The sequence below is a fragment of the Sapajus apella genome, unplaced genomic scaffold, assembly GCF_009761245.1.
Source record: "Sapajus apella isolate SASKATOON/1434 unplaced genomic scaffold, GSC_monkey_1.0 scaffold133, whole genome shotgun sequence".
NCBI classification, from domain to species: Eukaryota; Metazoa; Chordata; class Mammalia; order Primates; family Cebidae; genus Sapajus; species Sapajus apella.
Window position 1 is genome coordinate 3,323,441 of NW_022437073.1, and position 24,057 is coordinate 3,347,497.

At 32.6% G+C, this 24,057-nt stretch overlaps 1 protein-coding gene across 3 annotated transcripts in view; it reads right to left on the reverse strand.

Moving 5' to 3' along the window:
* Positions 1-24,057, reverse strand: part of COL11A1 (collagen type XI alpha 1 chain) — a 213,456-nt gene that overhangs the window by 138,217 nt on the left and 51,182 nt on the right. The window contains exons 5-9 of one of the 3 annotated variants that reach the window (XM_032262929.1): positions 9,356-9,484; positions 4,415-4,531; positions 3,723-3,815; positions 1,270-1,524; positions 316-378 (exon numbers count right to left, since the gene is read on the reverse strand). In XM_032262929.1, coding sequence (XP_032118820.1) covers positions 316-378; positions 1,270-1,524; positions 3,723-3,815; positions 4,415-4,531; positions 9,356-9,484 — 657 coding nt within the window. Of the gene's footprint in view, positions 1-315; positions 379-1,269; positions 1,525-3,722; positions 3,816-4,001; positions 4,152-4,414; positions 4,532-9,355; positions 9,485-24,057 lie in introns of all 3 variants that reach the window. The other 2 variants (XM_032262931.1, XM_032262930.1) reach the window with 2 other exon arrangements.

Here is a 24,057-nt window from a genome sequence, read left to right on the forward strand (position 1 = left end):
CAAACATTTGGAACCTCAGGAAAATTACTTAAATCCTTTAAATCACAGGCTCCTTAGTTTTAAAATGAGAGAATTAGACAAGACATATTTCAGCTACTTTCAAATTCTGAAATTCTGCAGCTCTATAATGTTTTGTTTTATGAAAATACTCCTTTCTAGATAAGACCTTACTAACTTACTTATTTGTAGTGAATTGTAAACATCTGGACATCAAGATTATCATTGGTAATACATGAACATACATAAAAATTTAACATAATGGTGGCTCATAAGCAATTATACCAACCTTTAAAGTGCATTCACAGGGGTACTTACAGGCTCAACCACTGCTGGTTCTCCTTTCTGTCCTTTCTCTCCATATGCACCATGGCCATTGATCTGTTGAATGAAAAATTCAAAACAGCCTAAATGTCTGTAATAAGGCCATTTCAATTTTATTTATTTAGGACACAGAGTCTTGCCCTGTCACCCAGGCTGGAGTGTAATGGCACGATCTTGGTTCGCTGCAACCCCCAGCTCCTGGGTTCAAACAATTCTCCTACCTCAGCCTCCTGAGTAGCTGGGCCTACAGGTGCCTACCACCACACCTGCTAATTTTTTTGTATCTTTAGTAGAGACAGGGTTTCACCATGTTGCCCAGGCTGGTTTCAAACTCCTAAGTTCAGGCAATCCACCTGCCTCAGCCTCCCAAAATGCTAGGATTATAGGTGTGAGCCACCATTGCACCCATTCAGCCACTTCAATTTTTAAAAAGAGAATTTAGCAATCTAAACAACCTATTAAAATATTTAAATATAAAATCCTATTGAAGGCTTAAACAGTACAAAAATTAAAAGAGAGGCATAATAAACATTAATACTTTTAAAATGCAATTGAACTAAAGACATCTATAGATGTCAGTTATTATTCCCAGGCATTAAGAAATCTCACCAAATTAAATTTAATGAAATAGTCTAAAAATCAGAAATTAGACTTGCAACATGGAATAATAACAACTATGTTTTAATCTTATCAGTGACAAATTTCTGATGCAATTCTATTCAAGATTTTACTTTCAAATAAAGAATCCAATAGCATGGCCAAAGATACAACTGCCAAAGATTCCCATGTGAGAGAATCTAATAAGGCATCCTAGTAGTAATAAGCATTCATAATTTACATAGAAACTCAACCTGCATTTTAAACCTGAAAAAACATTGAGATGGACATGAACATAAAAATTTCCCATAAATAAGACATACAATGACACAGAGCATAATATCAACTTACACTTGTTTCTGTAATATCAGTGTTTGCTGGTACACCTGGACCAAATTCTTCATTAGGGGGGCTTGTTGGTTTATCTTCATATTCTTTATACTCATAAAAATCGTATTCGCCTAAATCTCCATCTACCAGAAGATCAGAGTCCCTGCCGTCTATTTCTTTGTTTTCATATAGTGTATCCTCAGAATTTTTCCTCTGGGAATCATAATCCTCTCCCGTTAGATATTCTTCAGTAAATATTTCTTCAACTGGATTTGGCTATTAATTTAAATTGCAAGGAATTGGAGAACATGAAGTTTATTGTTAGTAAAGCAAGGTAAGCATTTAAAGTACATTTTGACGGCCTGTGATGGGATGCGATTTTATTACTACTCAAGCAACTCTAAATGCCTGGAAAGTAGCCCTTCAGTGTCATTGAAAGAAATATATTTGTACATTGGTATGTACAAAGAGATATTGCTTTCAAAGCACTTTCCCCAATAAACTGCAAATATTCACATGGAGTCAACATGTGTATTTGCTTGTTCCATTGGAAAAAACATGTTAGTCAATTTCATATTTACTTCATAGTTTAAGATTTGAACAATAAAATATTTATGGAGTTAAAGCTTTGGCTAATTTTAAATCCTGCTGAACATAATTATTAAATACATTGGCTACAATTATAAGCATGTAAATTTGAGTCTCATCCAATAAATAAAATAATAATATAACAATGTCAATATAAATGGAGATGCATCATTGCAATTATTATGCAGATTATTTCATCTGCAGGGAAGTAGTATTACACCAAGGAGTTATTTAAAGCAAATAAAATAAACGATAGCCATTAACATTTAATACAATAAAATATAAAATGTCACTGTACAATTCTCAAGAGTAAGGAGTAAATTTTAATACTTAAAAGTAAGAATTATGTCAAAAATACTCAAAGACATAGATAAAAAGTTATGCCATGTTTTTCTCATAACTCCTTACTAGTAGAATCAACCTGAATACTATTTATCATGTGAATATTTGGTTTTATTATGATCATGATGAGGTTCTAATTAGATAATTTATCTTGTTACTTTTTATTTTTGAAATAAGGTGTCACTCTGTCACGCAGGCTGAAGTCCAGTGGTACAATCATAGCTCACTGCAGCCTGGGACTCCTGGGCTTACACGATCCTCCTGCCTCATCCTCCTGTGCAGCTGGGAGACAGGCATGCACCACCATGCCCAGCTAATTCATTGATTTATTTATTTATAAAGACAGGATCTTGTTGTATTGCCCAGACTTATCTTGCCAATGTGTAAATTTCATTTTTAAGTAACTAATTTTCTATTACATAGTAAATCTAGATGATAGAGTAATATTACATAATAGTATTACACGATCATGTGAATGAAAATATGTGTTTAAATAATTAGCACTTTTTCACAAAATTGAATGTCCAATAACCATAATTTTTTGAATTATTAGATAAGGAGTATATGCTGTCTACAGAGATGCCATACCATCTAGGGTGAGAATATTGCTATAATCAAAGCTCTGAACTAAAAAGCTTAGATGAATTTGGTTAGGAAAATAAACATTTTGAGTGAAAATACCTTTTGAAAATTATTAATTTGAACTAAAAGAAACTTAACATCCATTCTCACTCTAAATTATTATTCTCAATTTTGTGTTTATATACAAAAGACTACTGAGTCTATTTGTCTCCCCTAGAGATATGCTCCATACATTTTCTTACAGCTAAATTGCATTTCTTATAGTCATTTTCTGATAAAATTATGCCAAAATGTATGCCAGATATTTAACAAAGTTAAACTGAATTGTATGTTGTATTCTCCATGATCAGAATGCATGTGCAATATGAAATTCAGGAAGATTAACTTTTACCTACATGCACTTAAATATTTTCATAGAAAATAATGGAAACATTAAGATATATTAGTTTAGTAAAAATTAATATCACATCCTAACAGGTTTGAAAGTGTAAATAGTGATTTAAGTCCATGAAGACTACGTTTTCTCAAAATGCTTGCTGTCATAAAAATGGGTGATTATTCACCAGATGGAGTAAAATTCTAATTGTATCCTTTAATGATACAATTTTCACTTTAGAGGATTCTTCTCACGGAAGAATCATGTTGTGAATACCCTTAGTCACAACATGTTGAAAAGCTTGCTCAATTCTAGGAGCAATTAAGAAAATGATAGCAGCCAATTCAGTTTGATCAATATAGCATCTGCATGAAGCAAAGAGTCATGCAAAACCTGAATTGACATTGAATTTGGATGAACTGCTTTTATTAATAGTGAACCAATGCTATTGTTTCACCTACTTTAGTAAAAGAATAAAAACATCAGAGTTTTGAGAAATTATAGATTCTTCCAGAGTGAAGAATATCAAAATAAATTACACACTTAAAAAGTGGGAATGTGATTGAATACTACCTATTTGTATTACCTCATTTGTCCCAGATACACGCCTAGGAGCTTCTGTCTGGTAACTTTCCAATGTTCCATAATTGTATTCTTGAAAATCATCAACGATATTTGCCTAATGGTAAATTCAGAAGAGAATTAGCGAACATGTACAGTAACCCCAAATGTATGGGAATCATGATTTAATTGGGTTATAGTATTAGCCAAGTGAGTATTTATCTAGTTGGGTTAAGACTATGACTCATCATCAGAGATCTTCCAGCTTATCTAGGATAGATCTTGATTGCTTTTTCTTTGCTACCTTTACCCCTAGTTTGGCTTTTGCTGATGCGTGATAACTTTTCTTCTTCTTGGATGAAAATTTTTCAGATTTGGGGGGTGTAAACTTTTTGGACTTTTCCTTTGAGTTAGCCACTGTCCTCATCTTCTTTTTGAAATTGGATTTCTTTTTCTGTAAATTGTGGTGAAAGATGGAATGGAAAACACAAATAAATGAGAAGGGAAATATAGAGCATAGATGAAAGGAAAGCTAAGCAAAAGTCAAATGGGTATCATTCTTCAAAACGGCTACTGTCAAATAAAAATCACAGTTATTGGCTCCGAGGAATAAGATGAATGAAAGCTTTATGGTGAGTTTGAGGAACAGTCAACATAAGGAACCACAGGATGATGAACAGCAGGACACCACATATACAGGCACTGCTTTGTTTTTACCTCCGTCTGTGCTATTGTCTCCTCAGTTACAGTGGGTCCCTCTGTTACACTTTCAGCCTCTTTATATTCTGCTTCCCCATACTCATAGTCATATTCGATTATATCCTCTGGTGCATACTACATTGCAAAGGAAAAAATATCAAGCAATTGTGTTAGTGGCAAAATACTACTTACAAAGTGAGAACCATCTTAACTTTTACATAGAGTAAATGTTAAGAGACAAGAAATTAATGTTATTCATAAGTTATTTTTGTATTACATGGAAGTATTATACTGTCTTATACAGAGTATAATAACATAGGAGAGACAAAGCACATTTCCTATGAGCAGGATAGTAGTTAGTATCACAAGAAAACTAAAAATTTGGAAAATAATTCAAACTCTTAATTAGGGAATGTTAATTCAAACCCAGTAATTATGTGCTTGGGCATAGATGTCAAATATCCATTAATTTTGACTTATAAAAATTGCTATGCAATGTTTCTCCATAAGATGTCTATAGTAATTTTAATGGGAAATTTTAATTAATCTACACATCTAAAAATAAAAATGGGGAGAGTAGTCTTTCTATGTATAAAAGGATTTTCATACCAATTCAGAGATGGGAAAGAGGGGAGGAGGGAAAAATGATACAAAGAACATGAAATAAGTATATATTCTATTTGAAATACTCTAACCAATGGGAAAATAAAATCTAAAATTTATTAAGAAATCCCTAATTTTCTTTAGACTTAAGATGAAAAACAGCACAAAACATTGGTGAGCCATTAAAAGATTCAAAGTTAGGTATGCTCATAATTAATATATAATTTTAATACTTGAAATTACTACCTTTTTCTCTATTGAAAAAAGGCATAACACTTAGATATCTTTAAAACTCAAAATGAATTCACATTGGAACATGGTATTTTACACTAAATTCTTCTGTTTTAAAAGATTTTAATTAAGCAGAGATATGTTTCTTAACAGAGGTATATAAAAGACAGTCATACATATTAAATAATGAGCAAAGTAATGTGCTCAACTCCAAAGTTAAATATATTTATTAAAATTTTATTTTTCAATCAAGAATATAGATATTATTAAATAAAATTTAAGTTAAATTCTGTCTTTAATAAAAATAACTAAATACACTAAATCATATGTAGTATAAAAATTAAGCAGTAAACTCAACAAGTTAAAATTCTAAAAATATATATAATATTTACATATTATATATTTAAATATATTTATACATAGCATATATATAATATGCTGGGGCAATCTATATATAATTGCCTAGGGCAAACATATATATACACACACATAATATATATTTGCCAGGGGAAATCTATACATAATTCCTTAAGTACTGTATTTGATACAATTCTAATTATGTCTCAACTGGATCTCTCTTGGCATTTTAACTAATCCCTTTTAATCTGCCACCAAAATAACTGTTGACCACAAATGCTTTAGAATATTGTGATCACTGTGCCTTCTAACAACAAGCTCTAGTAACTTATAGAGGAGCTATCAATTGCAAAAACAACAAGTAAAGGGATAAAGGGCCAATTTTAAACATGGACAACTTAAATGCATTTTAATTGAAATCTGCTATTGAAGGATATATATAGACCTGTACCAAAGTAGTCCATTAACCTAATATCATGTTTTTCTCTTTCAAGACAAATTATCTTCTAACTTTCATAATTCTGTCCTTTATTTAAACTGTCCAAATGTTGACTAACCAGACTGGTTATGAAAAAATGGAAGAAACAACATGACTATACAATAATGGAGTAAATAACATGTTAACTGTCTTAGACACTAAAGCACATCTTTTTGTTTTTGTTTTGTTTTTCTTTCTTTCTTTCTTTTTTTTTTTTTTTTTTTTTTGAGATGGAGTCTCTCTCTGTCACCCAGTACAGAGTGCAAGTGTCATGATCTCAGCTCACTGCAACCTCGTCCTCCTGACTTCAAGCAATTCTCTTGCCTCAGCCTCCCAAGTAGCTGAAATTACAGGTGCCCACCATCATGCCTGGATAATTTTTAAAAATATTTTTAGTAGTGACAGGGTTTCACCAAGTTGGCCAGGCTGCTCTTGAACTCCTGACTTCAGGTGATTCTCCTGCCTCAACCTGCCAAAGTTCTGAAATTATAGGTGCAAGCCACTGCGCCCAGCTAGCACATCTTTCTTTTAGAGCTTATTCAGGAGTCAAAAAAAAAAAAATCATTTCTGGTTCTCCTTTATCTGCTAGTGCTTCCTCCGTGTGTTGGTCATTAATATACTCAGGACATTGATGAGTATATATTGCAATACATATATTGCTACATAAAGCCTTACAACCTATTTTTGGAGATAATTCTGTCTTCTCACTATGGAATTCTAAGGATGGCTTGAGACAAGTAGAGAAGAAAGAACTAGTTGTAATCAATCAGACAAATATATGCAACATGAGTAATAGAATAATTTCAACTTTGTCGGTATTCTAGTAGAAATTAGAGTATGTGAGGAGAAAGGATCTTCCAGAAACGTCATAAAGTCTGTTCTTGGTTAATTTGTAAGAAAACTGGTGACATCAGTAAAAACCTGTGCATCTAAGGAGAACTAGAAAGTATAATACATATTAAGTGAAAAGATAATACATTGTGGAAAGTTAATTGTTTTTTAAATTCCTTTATAAAAGACTGACTTTCTGTCACTTCATTTTCTGTTTTCACCCTTTTTTAAGAAAGAATATCAAAAGGAATCATATAGATTTAACATCTAATTTCTTACGAGATAGGAAGATAATTTAACTTGATAATAAAATCCCAAAATCACCGTAATTTTAATATTAGGTAGTCATCTATTTAAATGGCATTGTTTAGGTTCAAATAGAATTAAAATGTGATGATATCATCATTAAATTAGAATCTGTCTACATTATACATCTCTTAGTCTGTGGTGATGGTTGTAAAGTTGTGCCATGCATATAATAATATGAATCTTAAAAATGGATTAGGATATGTTATTTAGAGGGTATTAAATAGACAAAATTATAAGATGGAAAAGGCTTTGATTTATCTATAAAAGAAATGGACATATTTATTGATCTAAATAAGAATAATAAACATGCAATGCCACAAGTTTATTAGTGAACAATTAATATAAAGTACAACACGTATGGTTGATACTCGATATTGCACTTTACATTCTTTATTCATTGGCAACTAACTTTGCACTATTAATAAGTATGACACCCAAAGATTAATTATTAATATGTATTTTATCATATAATGACATATTAATGGATACAGTTCAAAATTCATATAAGGACTACTCCTAATTTGATTAAGCAGTTTTTTGATAGGGCTATAAATGTTTATCTTATTGAAAGACCAACATAATTTAGAGTTAGAGAAAACGGTGAAAACTAATTCTTCCTTAAAGAAAAAAAACTTTTCATTATGACTTATTCAATATAATAAAAGGTAAAAATGTTATCTGTTATTGCATTACCCAACCAGATTGTCATTCAGTTTCTACTATAACAACGTGCTGTTTTTCTCATCAAATGCTTCTAGTAAAACCAAGTTTGACATCTCAACAGGATGTTGAATACATATGTCAACAACTACAATGGTAAAAGGTAAGTTCACTTTTAAATGAACTTAAGAAGATGGATACAAATTACACCTTGACAAAATAACAGCTTACCTGACATAATAGCATTACAACATGGAAACAAAACACCTCAAAGTGATATATTAAAAATGCAAACCTCCCTTCTCCCCAAAATCAGAGCCATATCTGTTGCTAAAAAGAAGCTTTGTCTTTCTTCATAAAGGAGCAAAACAGATCTCATCAATCTTGAAAATGTATAGTAAATGCTATAAATTTTAATATTAAGTCATCATATAACCTCTCAGATATAAAAACACTAAGCCTGATAATTATTTTACTATCCTCTCAGAATTCATGGAAAACATATTTAGTGAATGATGAGAGAATAAAAAGAATGAAGTACTTGAGAACCGTGAAACAGGCAGATAAAATATCTCAGTAATTTCTCTTTACACTCTCATATTTGCCTTCCTATTGGCTTCTCAAAATCTCACCCTGTTTTTTAGAAAGAAAAACTAACACTAAGTTATGGAAAAGATTAGTGCAACAGAATTCACTATTACACCTTAAAAAGTTAAGTAGTGTCAAAAACATATTTCTAGCATTTGAAGTGTAAAATCCAGCCTGAATTCACATGCAGACCTAACAATAATATAAAAGATTTTGAACCATTATAAATAGTAAAACTCAAATGGTGGCACCAATAGTATATTTAACAGGGAAGAAAAACATTATTTGATCCATTTTTAGAATATTCTTGATGTTTTCAAATATCTATTTCCTTTTGAACACTCTAAGACGTGAGGAAAAAATCCAAAAGTACCGTTTTGCTCTCAACTGAGGCTTAAATTTTTTCCGGTTCACATGCATTTAAATTTTCCTTGAGGAACTTTTTATAAAAACCCTCTATTTAACCCAGCCTGAAAACTTTAAGGTAGTTCTAATGGCACTTCCTCATTTGCATTAATTGCCAAAGGCCCAGGGAGATGACACGTACACCAGAAAATATGCTATTGTATCTTGAGGCTGTGTTAATTATTTAAATGCTAAGGGTCAAAACATAATGGTTAGAAATTACCTTTTTCTCACCCCCTCAAAAATAGAGTATGTGCATATACACTGTTTACCAGTGAAGTCTCACTATTTCTAATGAATTTATGTAATAAAATGCTTACACAGCAAGAAAACAAGTAACAAATATATTCAAGTCACTTTTCCTGGAAATATTACAACACAGCTAAAATACAAGGCCCAGTTCAATTAAAATGGAATAAATAAGTGTAAGTTCAAAAACTCCAGTGCTGTCCATATCATTGAAATTCAAAGACCTGTTCTGATCTTGTGCTCCTTACCTCATCTATCTGAGGTTCCTGAGCCTGAGCAGCCTTGGGTGCTGAAGAGTCACAGTCTGGACTATAATGCTCACAGTAGTCATATGCTGCCTTGGGGTCGCCTGTGATCAAAAACTGCTGGATGTCCCCCTGGAACAAAAAAAACAACAGACAGAGATTCATCAGGATATTAAAGTACACATATAACAGAGTGAGATGTAGTCAAGACAGTGTGTCCTTTATTTTTAAATATTTGAAGAAGAAAAAAATCACTTACTTATATTTCAGTGTTAAGAACACTCTTATAGGACTGAAAGAGGAACACTTATTTTACAAATCAGCTGTAAATATTAAGCTGTTATTCTATGTTATCTTCTAGCTCAGGAAATCTATACTACATTCATTCATTTGTTAAAACTCAATTTTACTTCATTGATAGCTTATACTGCATGGCAAAGAACAAATAAAATGTGAACAAAAAGCTAATTTTAAAAGTCAACACATTTTAATAATTGTACATATATAAAGACAGTAAGGTAATTATAATATTAAATAACTAAAAAACTCAATAAGCTTAAAAGGAATTATTGTTGGGAAATTAATATGAAATTTTTAGTGTAAATATATGATCTAAGTATTATGTTCTGTTAGAAAATTCAGTATCCAAATAAATCCCTGCCTACAAAGATGAATGAGAAATAAAGACACCAGAAAAATCCAAATTAAAAATTAAAAAACCATGAGTTTGATGCATTTATAAGAAAAAATGAGTTCCTAAGCATATATTAAACATCACCTATCAAAAACTCTCTATGATTTAAATAAAATCAAAACATTAGTAATATTTAATTATACAATAACCTAAAGAGTTTTAATTTCAAGAGCTCTTGGAAACTGTGCAAACAAGAGAAAAATCCAAATATTCTGCTCTTGAAGTAATGTGACTACTTCCACGTGGACCTGATTTCATCATGAAACTAATTTAATATAAATGTGTGTGTCATGACCATATTAACTCATAATTATACTCAGGCCTAAAGGAGTATCCGGGCTGCTACCCATTTAACTTGAACATTCATGTCTCTGTAAATTTGAGCACGTAAGTCTGATTTATAAAACTCCTGATTCCATATTCAATAATTTAACAGTCATTCCAGCTTTCTCTGCATCTTATTAACAGGATTATTTAGAACTTGATAAAAAGATGAAAATTCAATTACAAAAATCTTTAAAAAATAAAGAATGAGGAAATAATTCATTCCACATTTATACCACAAGATTCATTTATTTATTAACAAATATTTATTGAGAAAGTATCATACACAAAACCTGTGAATATAGAAACACATATTTGATGTAATCTTTGCACTTTGGAGAGTGAAAACTAGTGGCTAAGAATATTTAAAACTATAGTAAATGGTGGAATACAATTTATGAGTTGAAAAGACATAACCAAATAGTTTGAGAAGTGCCAAGAAAGGAATAACTTATTTAATAGTTATTTAATTGGAATTAAGTATAAGTTATTTAATTAGAATTAAGCTATTTAATCCTAGCAGGCAATTTTTTAATTAAATAATTGGTTACTACCTGTGATGTGGTGCTTATTTTTATTTGTGTCATTCTTTCTTCCATCTAAAAAAAGTGTTCATTCCCACCCTTAGAATCAGGATTTATTTTTATGGCTCACAATATATATTTCTAATCTTACATTTCTCTTTTTTAAAAATAACATCTTTATTGAGCTGGTCACACTGTTCACATATAAAATCAATCATAATAGATTTTATTAATTCACATATAAAATCCATTCTTTTAAACCTTACAATACAGTGTGCTTGGTACAGTCACAGTGTTGTCCAACCATCACTACTATCTAATTGCAGAAAAATTTTATAATGCCTAAAAGAAACCCTGTAACCAATGGCAGTCACTCTCAATCTTTCCCTTTTCCCAGCCCCCAGCAAAAATTGGGCATTTTATATAAATGCAACCATACAACATGTGGCCTTTTTATATTGCCTTCTTTCATTTATCATAATGTCTTCAAGATTTATCCACGGTGTACCATGTATTACTATCTCATTTCTCTTTTCAAGTAACATTCCCTTTTATGGGCATGCCCCCTATTATCTATTTATCAGTTTGTGGAAATTTGAGTTGTTTTCATTTATTATTTTGCTATTTGTTTTCTAAGTTTTATGCCTTTTTAATTAATATTACATTATTCCTCCATTCCTGACTTTTTTTGAGTGGAATAGATATTTATTAGTTCAAAATTTTATTTCGCTTATGTTTTTACTATAGCCTTCCAGGTTTTGTTAGTGGTTACTCTCAGAATTATAATTAATTTATTACAACCTTTTTCAAATTAATACTAATTTCTTCTTAATCTTACACAAAAATGTGTTTTTATGTAGCTCTAATCCCTCCTACTGCCTTGTAGCTATTATTGTTGCATGAATTACATCTTTACATACTATAAGCCCATCAACATAGTTTTATAATTATTGTTGTATGCAATTTTATTTTTAATCTAAACAGAGAAATATTATAAACAAGAAGTACAATTGTTTATTTCTACCTCTCAAAGATAAGTGTACTAGTTTTCTTTGAGTTATTGTTCAGTAATCTTTCATTTCAATCTAAGAGACTCTTTATATTTCTTGAAAGGGAGCTTTATTAGTTAATATTCTTTTAAATATGGGAATGTCTTAATTTTTCTTTTTTTTTTAAAGAGATTGTATCTTATTATGTTGCCTAAGTCTGGTATTAAAATCCTGAACACCAGCTATCTTCTGACTTCAGCCTCCTAAGTAGTTGGGCCTATAAGAGCATGCCACTGCACCTGGCTGTTTCCTTTGCCTTTAAAAGCGAGTTTTGCTGGCTATAAAATTTTTGGTAGAAGTCTTTCCCCTTCCCCTCAGAACTATGAATATGTTACCCTCCTGCTTCATGCCCTCCACAGTGTCTGATAGGGAATCAGCTATTAATCTAAATGAGAATCCTTTGTATGTTCAGTCAATTCACTCTTGCAGTTTTGAAAGTTCTCTCACTGTCTTTCCTTTTTGACATCTGATTATGATGTATCTAGATGTAGATTTTACAAGTTTATCCTATTTGAAGTTGTTGAGAGTCTTGAATGTGTAGATTAACATGGTTCACTAACTTTGAGAAGTGTTCAGTCATTACTTTGTTAAATATGTTTTCTGCCCTCTTTCTAGGACTCCTATTAGGCCTATTATGAAATGTTTCATGGTGTCCCACAGGTCTCTGAGGCTCTGTCAACTTTTTAAAATTTTTTCCCCTTCTTCTCATAGTAGATAATATCAACTGATCTATTTTCAAGTATACTGATTCTTTATTTTGTCAGTTCAAATTCTTTGCTGAACTTCACTAGTCAGTTTTTCATTGCATGTTATACTATTCGACCACAGTACTACTATTTCATATTTTTTGTAGTATATACCGTTCTTGCTACTTTCAATTTGGTAAGACATCATTATCATACTTGCTGATGGTTATTTAGTCATGTTTTCTTTAGTCTTTTTTAACATACCCATAATTGTTGATTTAATATCTTCATTGGGTAAGCCCAATGTCTGTGCTTCTTCAAGGGCAGCTCCTCTTAACTGTTTTGCTTTGCTTTCTGCTTTGCATAGCACATAATTTTCTTTTCTTTTCTTTTTGTTTTTTGCTGTCTCATGATATTGAAAGATTTTTGTTGAAAGTTGAATATATTAAATAACAACCCTGAAATCATATACTATCCTCCCCTTCAGCCAGTCCTACTGTTATTTTTCTTTGTAGTTGTTGGTGCTTGCTCCTTTAGTGATTTCCTAGAAGTAATTTTGTAAGTCAGTAGTCTTTGCTGCCTGTAGCCAGCGAGGTCTCTGTTTGGTTAGGTTAATGATCAGTAAATTAGACTGAGGTTTCCTTAAATGTCAGAATTTAATTGAACCAATTAGTATTTCAAGAGCCTTTCTGTGTGCCTTGGCAAACACTTTCAACACTTCCACACTTTACACTGTCTTAGCTCTCACTTCTTGCTAAGCAGATTGTTAAAGTCAATTGTATTTGAAATAGCAGGGCTTTTTCTTCAGGTCTTACATGAACAGGCACATAGGTCTTGTAGATCATCAGGTTAATGTTTGAACTTTTCAGAGTTCTTTATGGACACCTCATTTTAAATATTCTTTTTAGTGTTTTAACTGGATCTCTTTTGATCCATATTTTGACATTTAAAATTCCCATTGCCAACTACCTGTTAATAATTTTTATCTATAATGTCTCCTTATCACCACAAAAATGAGCAACATTACACCACAAAAATGACTCAAAAACACACATCCACTAATAAAAATTCCGCTGATATAAATGAAATATTATGTTTAGTCATCCTAATGACAAATTTTGTCGACTTCAGAAATGTCTCCAAGGATATCTCAGATTTTGTTATATTTATGCAAGTTTTCAGTCATTCTATTTAATCATTAATTCATTCAGTTGCTCAAAGAGTGCTTTAAAAGTACATGTAATATGCTAGTTTGTTCAGGTAAAACCCAAATAAGGAAACATCTTCTTTAATTTAAGTTGAAGCCTAACATAAAGCGAAAGTATAAAATATTCATCTAGAAAACCATATTTAAAATGGTAATAAGTATTACTAATATTTCTAACCTGAAATTATTTATTTTAACATGTCATGAGACAAAATACATAATTGATCAATAAAACTAGTTTCTGAGATTTTTTTGCAAATTATTTTTAAGTAGAAGCATCTCTAATATTGTCTGATGCCTACTTATTTTAAACAGCCACACAGCAAATACATACAAGTTCTTAATTAAAATATACTGATAGTATTTGTCTATCACCAACTGAATAATATAGCACACTGCATAACGACATATGCAGTGCCAGAAAGTAGGATCATATATTATAAATTGGGATGATGGAAAGCTTCACTGATTAAGAGACACTGAGACAGAGACCCTTGTGTAATTGAGGGAATAAAGAAAGCTATATCTAGGGGAGAGCCTTCCAGGCAGAAGGACTAGTGAATGCCCAGGCCCCAAAGCACAAGCAGCACCAAGGAAAGAGATTAGTTAATATATTCAAGAGAGGGATACTTCATGAACCAAAATAGACAGGTAGCAAAGGAGAAGCCACTGATAGAGTCTGAGAGGAGAAGTAAAAGGTGTGGTATGGGTCACATAAGATCCACATAAGATCCTGCAGACAATTGAAGTAATTTAACTCCAAATGAAATAAAATGCTCTGGGACTTTATGAGCAAAGATGTGGCACACTTGATAACTCCTTTGTTTTTTTAACCAGGTGCTACTTGACACAAATAGACTTGCTTTTCTAGGTTCACTGCTTAGAGAACAGACTAACAGATGAAGAGACAAAACAGAAAGATCAATTAAAAGGCTCTTACAATTATGCAAAGAACAAGTAATACTAAGTTATAATAATAGACAATACTTAGTTGACACTATATAACTACCACTACTCTAAGAACTATATATAGTCAAATTATAAACAGAAATAGACTAGTTTATGTTTTAAAAAGATCAAGTTCTTTAAAAAACTTACTTAAAAACACATACCCATGTTTGTTTATTGCAGCACTGTTCACAAGAGCAAAGACTTAGAACCAATCCAAATGCCTGTCAATGATAGACTGGTTAAGGAATTGTGGCATATATAAACCATGGAATGCTATACAGCCATAAAAAAGGATGAGTTCATGTCCTTTGCAGGGACATGGATGAAGCTGGAAACCATCATTATCAGCAAACTAACACAAGAACAGAAAGCCAAACACCTCATGTTCTCATAGGTGGGAGTTGAACAATGAGAACTCATGGACACAGGAAGGGGAACATCACACCCCAGGGCCTGTCTGGGGGAGGGGGAGGGGGATAAGGATAACATTAGGAGAAATATCTAATGTAGGTGAAGGGTTGATGGGTGCAGGTGCAGCAAACCACATGGCACATGTATACCTGCACATTCTGCACATGTACCCCAGAACTTAGAGTATTGTTTTAAAAACTTAACTTGAACAAAATTGGGTGAAGCATATGAACAGACACTTGTCAAAATAAGACATTTATGTAGCCAACAGACATATGAAAAAATGCTTATCATCACTGGTCATTAGAGAAATGAAAATCAAAACCGCAATGAGATACCATTTCATACCGGTTAGAATGGCGTAAACTAAAACAACAGGAAACAGCAGATGCTGAAGAGGATATGGAGAAATAGGAATGCTTTTACACTGTTAGTTGGAATATAAATTACTTAAACCATTGGGGAAGACAGTGTGATGATTCCTCAAGGATTTAGAACTAGAAATATCATTGGACCCAGCAATTTCATTATTGCATACATACTCAAAGGATTATAAATCACTCTACCATAAAGACATATGCATACATATGTTTATTGTGGCATTGTTCACAATAGCAAAGACTTGGAACCAACCCAAATGACCATCAGTGATACACTGGATAAAGAAAATGTGGCACCATATACACCATAAAATACTATGCAGCCATGAAAAAGGATGAGTTCATGTCCTTTGCAGGGACATGGATAAAGCTGGAAACCATCATTCTCAGCAAACTGATGCGAGAACAGAAAACCGAACACCACATGTTCTCACTCATAGGTGGGAGTTTAACAATGAGAACTTGGACACAAGAAGGGAAATATCACATACCGGGGCCTGTCGGGGGATGGGAGATGGAGAGAGGCATAGCATTAAAAGAAATACCTAATGCAGATGATGGGTTGATAGGTGCAGCAAACCACAATGGCACATGTATACCTGTGAAACAAACCTGCACAGTCTGGACATGTACCCCATAACTTAAAGTATAATAAAAAATTATCTATCAATATTCTTATTACATTTCTTTTAGCTGGTAATAATTTCATAGGAAAAGTGTGTTTACTATAAAACTTGAGAAGTGTAGAAAAGACGGTGAAATGATTCTTTGGCTCAGGATAGTCCACGTAGTTCATAAATCATAAAAACGAGAGTTAAAGTCCTCTATACTTAGGTGAAATTTTAAACAGTTTGTGTTTGTGAAAAATAAACATGACCTATTTATTACCTACGTACTAAAGGCCTAAAATATTAAGTTCCTCCCTCCCATTACCTCACATGTCCTAACAGTCTCTGAGACCTACCAGTTCTATTCCATATTTAAAATATTCCATTTCTCCATTTATTCTGCCATGGCCTTGTTTCTAAGTACTTTTTATTTGCAACAATATTCAACATTAATGTTTCCTTTTTTTTTTTAATTAGGTCTTCCAATTCTAGACTAGTTGCTTCACTGCCACCAAAAGCATTTTTTTATATCTTGTTTAATTCTTCTAATTAAGGAGCCTTCTCATAGCCTATAAAGTTCAACAACATTAGTATAATATAAAAGACAAACGAGCTCTTATACACTTACCCAGGTCTCCTCCCAAATGCCCCCAAACCAAATTACATTTCTCAGAACTGATGGGCTTATTGTAAAAGTTCACTTTTATATGTGTTCTCACCTTTAAATGTCCTTTTATTTTTATTACTCTGAATTTAGTTATTATTCCCTCTCTTGAATATTTTTATGCCTTTATTACATAACACAATTATTTTATTATAATTATCTATGTCTCTATATCCCTTACTTAAGCACAATAATTGACACATAATATTTATTCTGCTTCAGCAGAGAATAATCAACTTAAGTAAACACCTAAAATAACATATGTAATCTTACAGCTTTCTCAACCCTTTACTCTCCCTAATACTTCTAACAAAGCCTTAACGATTTCTTGGTAAAGCATTCATTCGTGGATTTAGTAATCTTTATTAACTATAAACATTGTGCCAAACATTGTGATTGATGTGACTCCTAGAATACCGAAATTAATAGAATATAAAAATTCTGCACTCAAGAAATGTGTAGTCTAATAAGAAAGCTACACATTAATAGATAATTCTAAAACAACCTAGTAATTATGTACCAACAAGAACTCAAAATAAGATGGTTTCTTCTTTGAAAAGATAATAAAGTACTGCTGACTAATAATAGAACTTAAAAGCAGAGGAAAGGTAAGGTCATCTATACAGAAACAAAATTTATAAAAGAGACAACAAAATGTGTGAAACTTTATTGTGCATTGCTGGCAGTAGCTGATCCAATGATAGTCAGCAAAGTAGAAATCCAAATAAAAATGGGTAATGCTCCTTTTAGAGGACAAGTACAGTCCTATATAAACAGTGGTACTTTGGATCTCTATAGAGCTCAGAAATCTAAACTTGTCTTAAAGGCTTCATTGAGTTTTTGAAATAGTTTTAGCCATAAATCCTACTAAATATAAAATTATAACAAAAGGTCAGTAAAGTCCCAAAATATGACCTATTATTTGTATATCACAATATAGTGATGCTGATCTGATTCCAGGTGGTCTGATTGGCAAGAGAATATCTCGAGGTTGCTGTATAGTAAAGTACAGTAGCATCTAGAAAGGAGAACTAAGGAAATCAGTTTCAGATTCAGCCCTAAGGAATTGCAGAAGCTTTGTCATAAATAATGTGGCACATTTTTGTGTGTTGTTTTTCACCATACTTGTCAGACAAATTCAGTGTGCAGCAATCAAGAATGTAATTATACATAAAACAGCCAAAAATAGACATGCTTTTGTGTCTTGGCTAAGGATAACTCTCAAAAAAGAATTACACCAAAGTTGTGGCTCTGTCTACTCTTATACAAGTGGTCAGTATTAGAATTTAAATATATCCTAAAAACAAAAATCAAAGAGGAAAAATTCACATTTGGAATCTCAATGTGGTAAATAATTATTAACATAAAATCGAATAAAATCTAACAAAAGCTAAACTTACTGCAGTTGAAAAGAAATCTTATGTTTTACAAACTACTGTAAACGATACTATCATGTAAATACATTTGACTATTTCTTTACGAAAACCATAAAATCCCCTTTTAGAAAGAACATTAAAGAAATTCAACATGTGTGTGAATGTAGTGAGTCTTTACATTAGTGTTGTTGCTAAACCCTATTACCTGGGTATGTGGTGTTTCCTAGACTTTTCACACTAATTTGCATTGAATTTGTGTGTCGCACTGAATTTGGACTTGGATTGTGTTTAAACATCAAGTCTACCACATTTTAACCTAATGCTATCCACAGTTTTTTTCTGTTAAAATTATACATTAACTCCTGATTTTAGAAAAATATTTTTTGTGTTTTAATACATTATACAAAAAAAAATCATGAAACTGATTTCAGACAATATTTTCAAGAAATAAAAAATAAGCCACAGCTACACTGAAATGCACATGCTAACCAAAGATTTACAGACAAGAATTAAACTTAACATCAATAAGTAAACTCAAAACTTTATTGCTTTTCTCTTTTGTTGACTCCATGCTACTCTAACAGATTAAATAGTAAAATAGCATGTTAGAATGGCATTTTACTTTTGCCTTAAGGTATTGAAGACTTCTTTAAAATAAATTACGAACCCGAGTCTTTTACAAAGCCAAATGTTGCTCCTATGTTAACCATATCTGCTTTTTTCACTAAAATACAGAAATAATAAATGAAAGAAAGCATTTGTATTTTAGAAAAAACAAAGCAAACAAACACTCAATACAGCAATACACAGACAAAATATTTTATAAACATTCATCTCCAAATGACTCCATGAGATACGTAGCACTGTTATTCCATTTTGAAGATGAGGAAGAAGACAGGAAGACTGGGTATCTTGCCTGTGATCTTAGAACTGGTTAATTGCCAAATCCAAAATTCAAGCCGGGGCTATTTGACTCCAGAGTCAACACTGTTAACTACCACGTGTGTGATTTAAAAATGCAAATACTTAATCACATCATTATCATAATGTTCTTCATTCAACGATTCCTGTACTTGCTAGATACTAAATGATACCTTTACCGTCACCTTTCATTTCCCAAATGAAACAAGAAAATTATTCTATCATCTGTTCCTAATCACATCCAACATTCTGTTTGTGAAGTTTGTATTTTATGGAAGACCTTCTACATATTTACAAAGATAATATTTAAAGAAATAATTAGTGAACACAGCTTTATATTTTGGACCAGATAGAAAACATATAATGTTATTTTTTAATAGTGATAGCTTATTTTTTTTTTCTGTCTTAATTAAAGAAGTTCCACAGAGAAGTCAGAGCCAGGAAGATTTAGACATTAACTGTGAGATAATGGAATTTTACCATTTAGGGATTTGGAAGATGAGGCTAGAGCAAGTACCATGCTTGTCTCTTTAATGATATATATTAAGCTTGACCAACCCAAGGCCCACAGGCCACATGAGGCCAAGGAGGCTAGGAATGTGGCCCAACACAAATTCATAAACTTTCCTAAAACATTAGCTTTCATTAGTGTTACTGTATTTTATGTGTGGCCCAAGAAATTCTTTTCTTCCAATATGGCCCAGGGAAGCCAAAAGATTGGACACCTCTGGTATACATTTTTCATAAAAAATTAACACTTTTTAAGCATTCATATCTTAGGAAAGCCAATACTTCTATGACTGTTTTAAGTCCAACTACAGCCCAACTCTGTTGCTGTCGAAAACTATAAACTGTGAACAAAATGCAATAAACAACTAGCTGACAACTCTGTCAATCAAGCAGATTATAGGAGACAATCAGAATTTGGAGAAATGAACCTACAGGTGGTAACTTACTTGTGTTTTGTTCGTTTTTGTTTTTGTTTCATATTTTATCAAGGTTTTGTCCCAAGGGTGGAATCCAGTAGCTGAGCAGAACAACTGTGTTCTGCCTGAAACTTTGAAAGAAACCCTGTGTTTCTGGGCAGAGGAACTAGCGGAAAAATGCAGGTTAAAGAGTATATGGGGAAACAGATTAGAAAAATGAAGAGGGGAATCGCCTAATTTTTGTATGAACCATAAAAACCTCAGGCTATCTCCAGAACTAAGCATATGTAACAGACCCAAACCAGCTGAGGAAAAACATGAAGAATCTGAGATTAAAACTATCCACACAAGTTTCCTAATAGCTTCTGAATTTATCTTATGTGAGATAGAAAATACCAATATTCTGACAGTTAAAAATTCCAAAAGTTAAAAACACCAAGGTGACTCAGTCATGGGGAACCCTATACTTTTGTGAGTTTTACTTGGAAGAGCTCTATAACGCCTGCAAAGTGAATATCAGAAAGATTTCCTCTCATGCTTCTGGAAGTGGAAGGAGAAAAGGAACCATTTTGAAAACACCAGAATATTCTGTTCTTAATAAAAGCTTGCCCTCGTAAGCTGCTGGAGTTTCATCATAGTTTAACCTAACTTGAGAAAGGGAAATATAAGCATACCTTGAAGATATCACAGGTTTGATTCCAGACTACCACAATGAAGAAAATATTGCTTTGAATTTTTTTAGTTTCTCGGTGCATTTAAAAGTTATATTTACACTATCCTATTGTCTATTAAATGTATAATAGTATTAAGCATAAAATAATTGTAAGTACTTTAATATAAAAATACTTCATTACTAAAAAGTACTAAGGATTATTTGAACCTTCAGCAAGCTGTAATCTTTTTGCTGGTGGAGGGTCTCACCTCTGTATCGATGGCTGCTTAGGGTGGTGGTTGCTGAAGTTTGAGGTGGCAATAGCAGTTTCTTAAAATAAGGCAGTGATGAAGTTTGCCACATCAATTGATTCTTCCTTTCATAAAAGATTTCTCTGTAGTATGTGATGCTGTTTGATACCATTTTCTCACAGCATAACTTCTTTCAAAATTGGAGTCAATCTTTCAAACTCTGCTGCTGTTTTATCAATTAAATTTACATAAGACAGTATTCTAAATCCTTTGATGTCATTTAACAATATTCATAACATCTTCACCAGAAGCAGATTTCATCTCAGAAAAAACACTTTATTTCCTTGTCCATAAGAAGCAACTCCTCATCTGTTCAAGTTTTATCATGACGTTACAGCAATTCAGTTACAACTTTAAGCACCACTTCCAATTCTAGTTCTCTGGCTATTTCTGCGACATCGACAGTGACTTCCCCCACTGACTTCTTGAATGCCTAAAATCAGTCATGAGTTTTGAAACAAACTTCTCCTCCCATGAATCACAAACATCCCTAATGACATCTGGAATGGTGAATCTTTTCTAGAAAATTTCTAATTTACTGTGTCTAGATTCATCATAGGAATCACCATCTGTGGCAACTATGGCATTATGAAATGCATTTCTTAAATAAGAAGGCTTGAAAGTTGAAATTACTATTGATCCATGGGCTACGGAATAGAAGTGTTAGCGAGCAGGAAAACAAGATTAATCTCATACATCTGCATCAGAGCTCTTAACAAACCAGGTTTATTGTCAATGCGCAGTCATATTTTAAAAGAATCATTTTTTCTCAGCAGTAGGTCACAATAGTAGGCTTAAAATATTCAGTAAACCATGCTATAAATGGATGTGCTGTGCTGTCATTCAGACTGTGGCTCCAAGTATAGAGGGCAGCAGGGTTGATTTAGCATAATTATTAAGGGTCCTAGGATTTTTGAATCAGTAAGTGAGCATTGTTTCAACTGAAAGTAGCCAGCTGCATTATCCCCTAACAAGAGAGTTTGAAGCAGTTCTTTGAAGCTTTGAAGCCAGGCATTGACTTCTGTTCTCTAGGAAAGTCTTAGATGGTATCTTCTTTCAATAGAAGGCTGTTTTGTTTACACTGGAATCTGGTGTTTAGTGTAGCAGCTTTCAACAATCTAACTTAGCCAGATCTTCTGAATAACTGCCTGCAGTTTCTACATTAGCACTTGCTGTTTCATGTCACACTTCATGTTATAGCAACAGCTTATTTTCTTAAACATCATGAAGACTTCTGCTAGATGTGATCTTTTCTTCTGAAGCTTCCTCATCTCTCTGAGCTTTCACAGAATTGAAGAGAATTGGGTCCTGATTCTGGATTAAGCTTCAGCATAAGGGAATGTTTTGGCTAGTTTTATCTTCTATCCAGACTACTAAAACTTTCTCCATATCACCAAAAGACTGTTTTGCTTTTTTGCCATTCATGTGTTCACTAGAATAGCAGTTTTAATTTCCTTCAAAAACTTCTCCTTTGCATTCATAACTTGCCTAACCTTTTGGCACAAGAGGCCTAGCTTTTGGCTTATCATCTCAGCTATCAACATGCCTTCCTCACTAAGCTTAATCATTATTTCCAGCTTTTGACCTCAAGTGACTCTTGAACACTTGAACCTGTGACTCTTCCTTTCCCTTCATCACATATAGGTCATTGTAGAGTTACCCTAATTGACCTATATCAAGATTTATTGTGTCTCAGTCAATAGGGAGGCTCAAGGAGAAGGAGAGAATTTGACAACAGCTGGTCAGTTGAGCAGTCAGAACACAAAACATTTGTCACCTAAGTTTGCCATCTTATATGCATATACTATTACTATATATAAGATGGGATATGCTCATTTAATGTCTCTGTAACATAGTTTGATAATTCTCATGACATTTCAAATGTTATTATTATAACTGATATGGTGATCTGTGATGCGAGATCTTTAATGTAGCAGTTGTAGGTATTTTGGGGTGCCATAAACCATACTTAAAATAACGAAAAGTTTGAAATGTGAGAATTACTGAAATGTGACACAGTCATGATGTGAGCACATGCTGCCGGAAAAAAATGATGCTAACAGGCTTGCTTGATTCAAGGTTGCCACAAACCTTGAATTTATAACAAGACCATATCTGCAAAGCATAAAGCAAACCATGATATAACAATGCTTGTCGTACCTAACTCTAGTCAGCATTATCCTTTGGCGTGAGAGAAAGAAAATTCCCTACCACAGCTCCCTATGGCCTTCCTCATGGAAGAAGGAAGCTATGTAACCTCAGCCCCCTCCAGCCATCCTGTTCCACCTAAAGGCATAGCGTAAGGGACTGAGAAGCACTTATAGAGTTCACAGTCAAGGGTTAAGGCTCACCAAAATCTGAGACCTAATCATAGAATTATAGGATGATTCCCTTCCCCTTACCACCAAATCGCTAAGGGCCTTTTTACCATAACTTCTTTTACCCAGTGTATCATGTTCACCTTTCAACACAAAATTAAAAGAGGTTCTGCAAGGAGAAGAAAGTTTTTCTTGTTTCCCACAGTTTAAAAAGACTGAATACACATTAAACCAGAGTCAGATACAGCAGGAAGGTTTTTGTAATTATCATTCTAGGAATTTTTAAACTATGATTCCTGTGCTAAGAGCTTTAATAAAAAAGTGGACAACATGCAGGAACAGATGGCTAATCTAAGCTGAAAGATGATAGCTATAACAAAGAATCAAAATAAATGCTTTAGATAAAAAACACCGTTACTGAAATGAAGCATACCTTTGATGGGCTCATTAGTAAATTAGACACTGCTAAGGAAAAAATCTGAGTTTGAGGAACTGATAATCAAAACTTCCAAAACTAAAAGCAAAGAGAAAAAAAAGCTGGGAAATACAAACTAAACAGGAAGATGTAATATACACACAATAGGAATACAAGAAGAAAGAGAGAAAAGAATAGAAGCAACATTTGAAGCAATAGTGACTAAGAATTTCTCCAGATTAGTGTCAGACACTGAACCAAAAATCCAGGAGTCTCAGACACAATCAA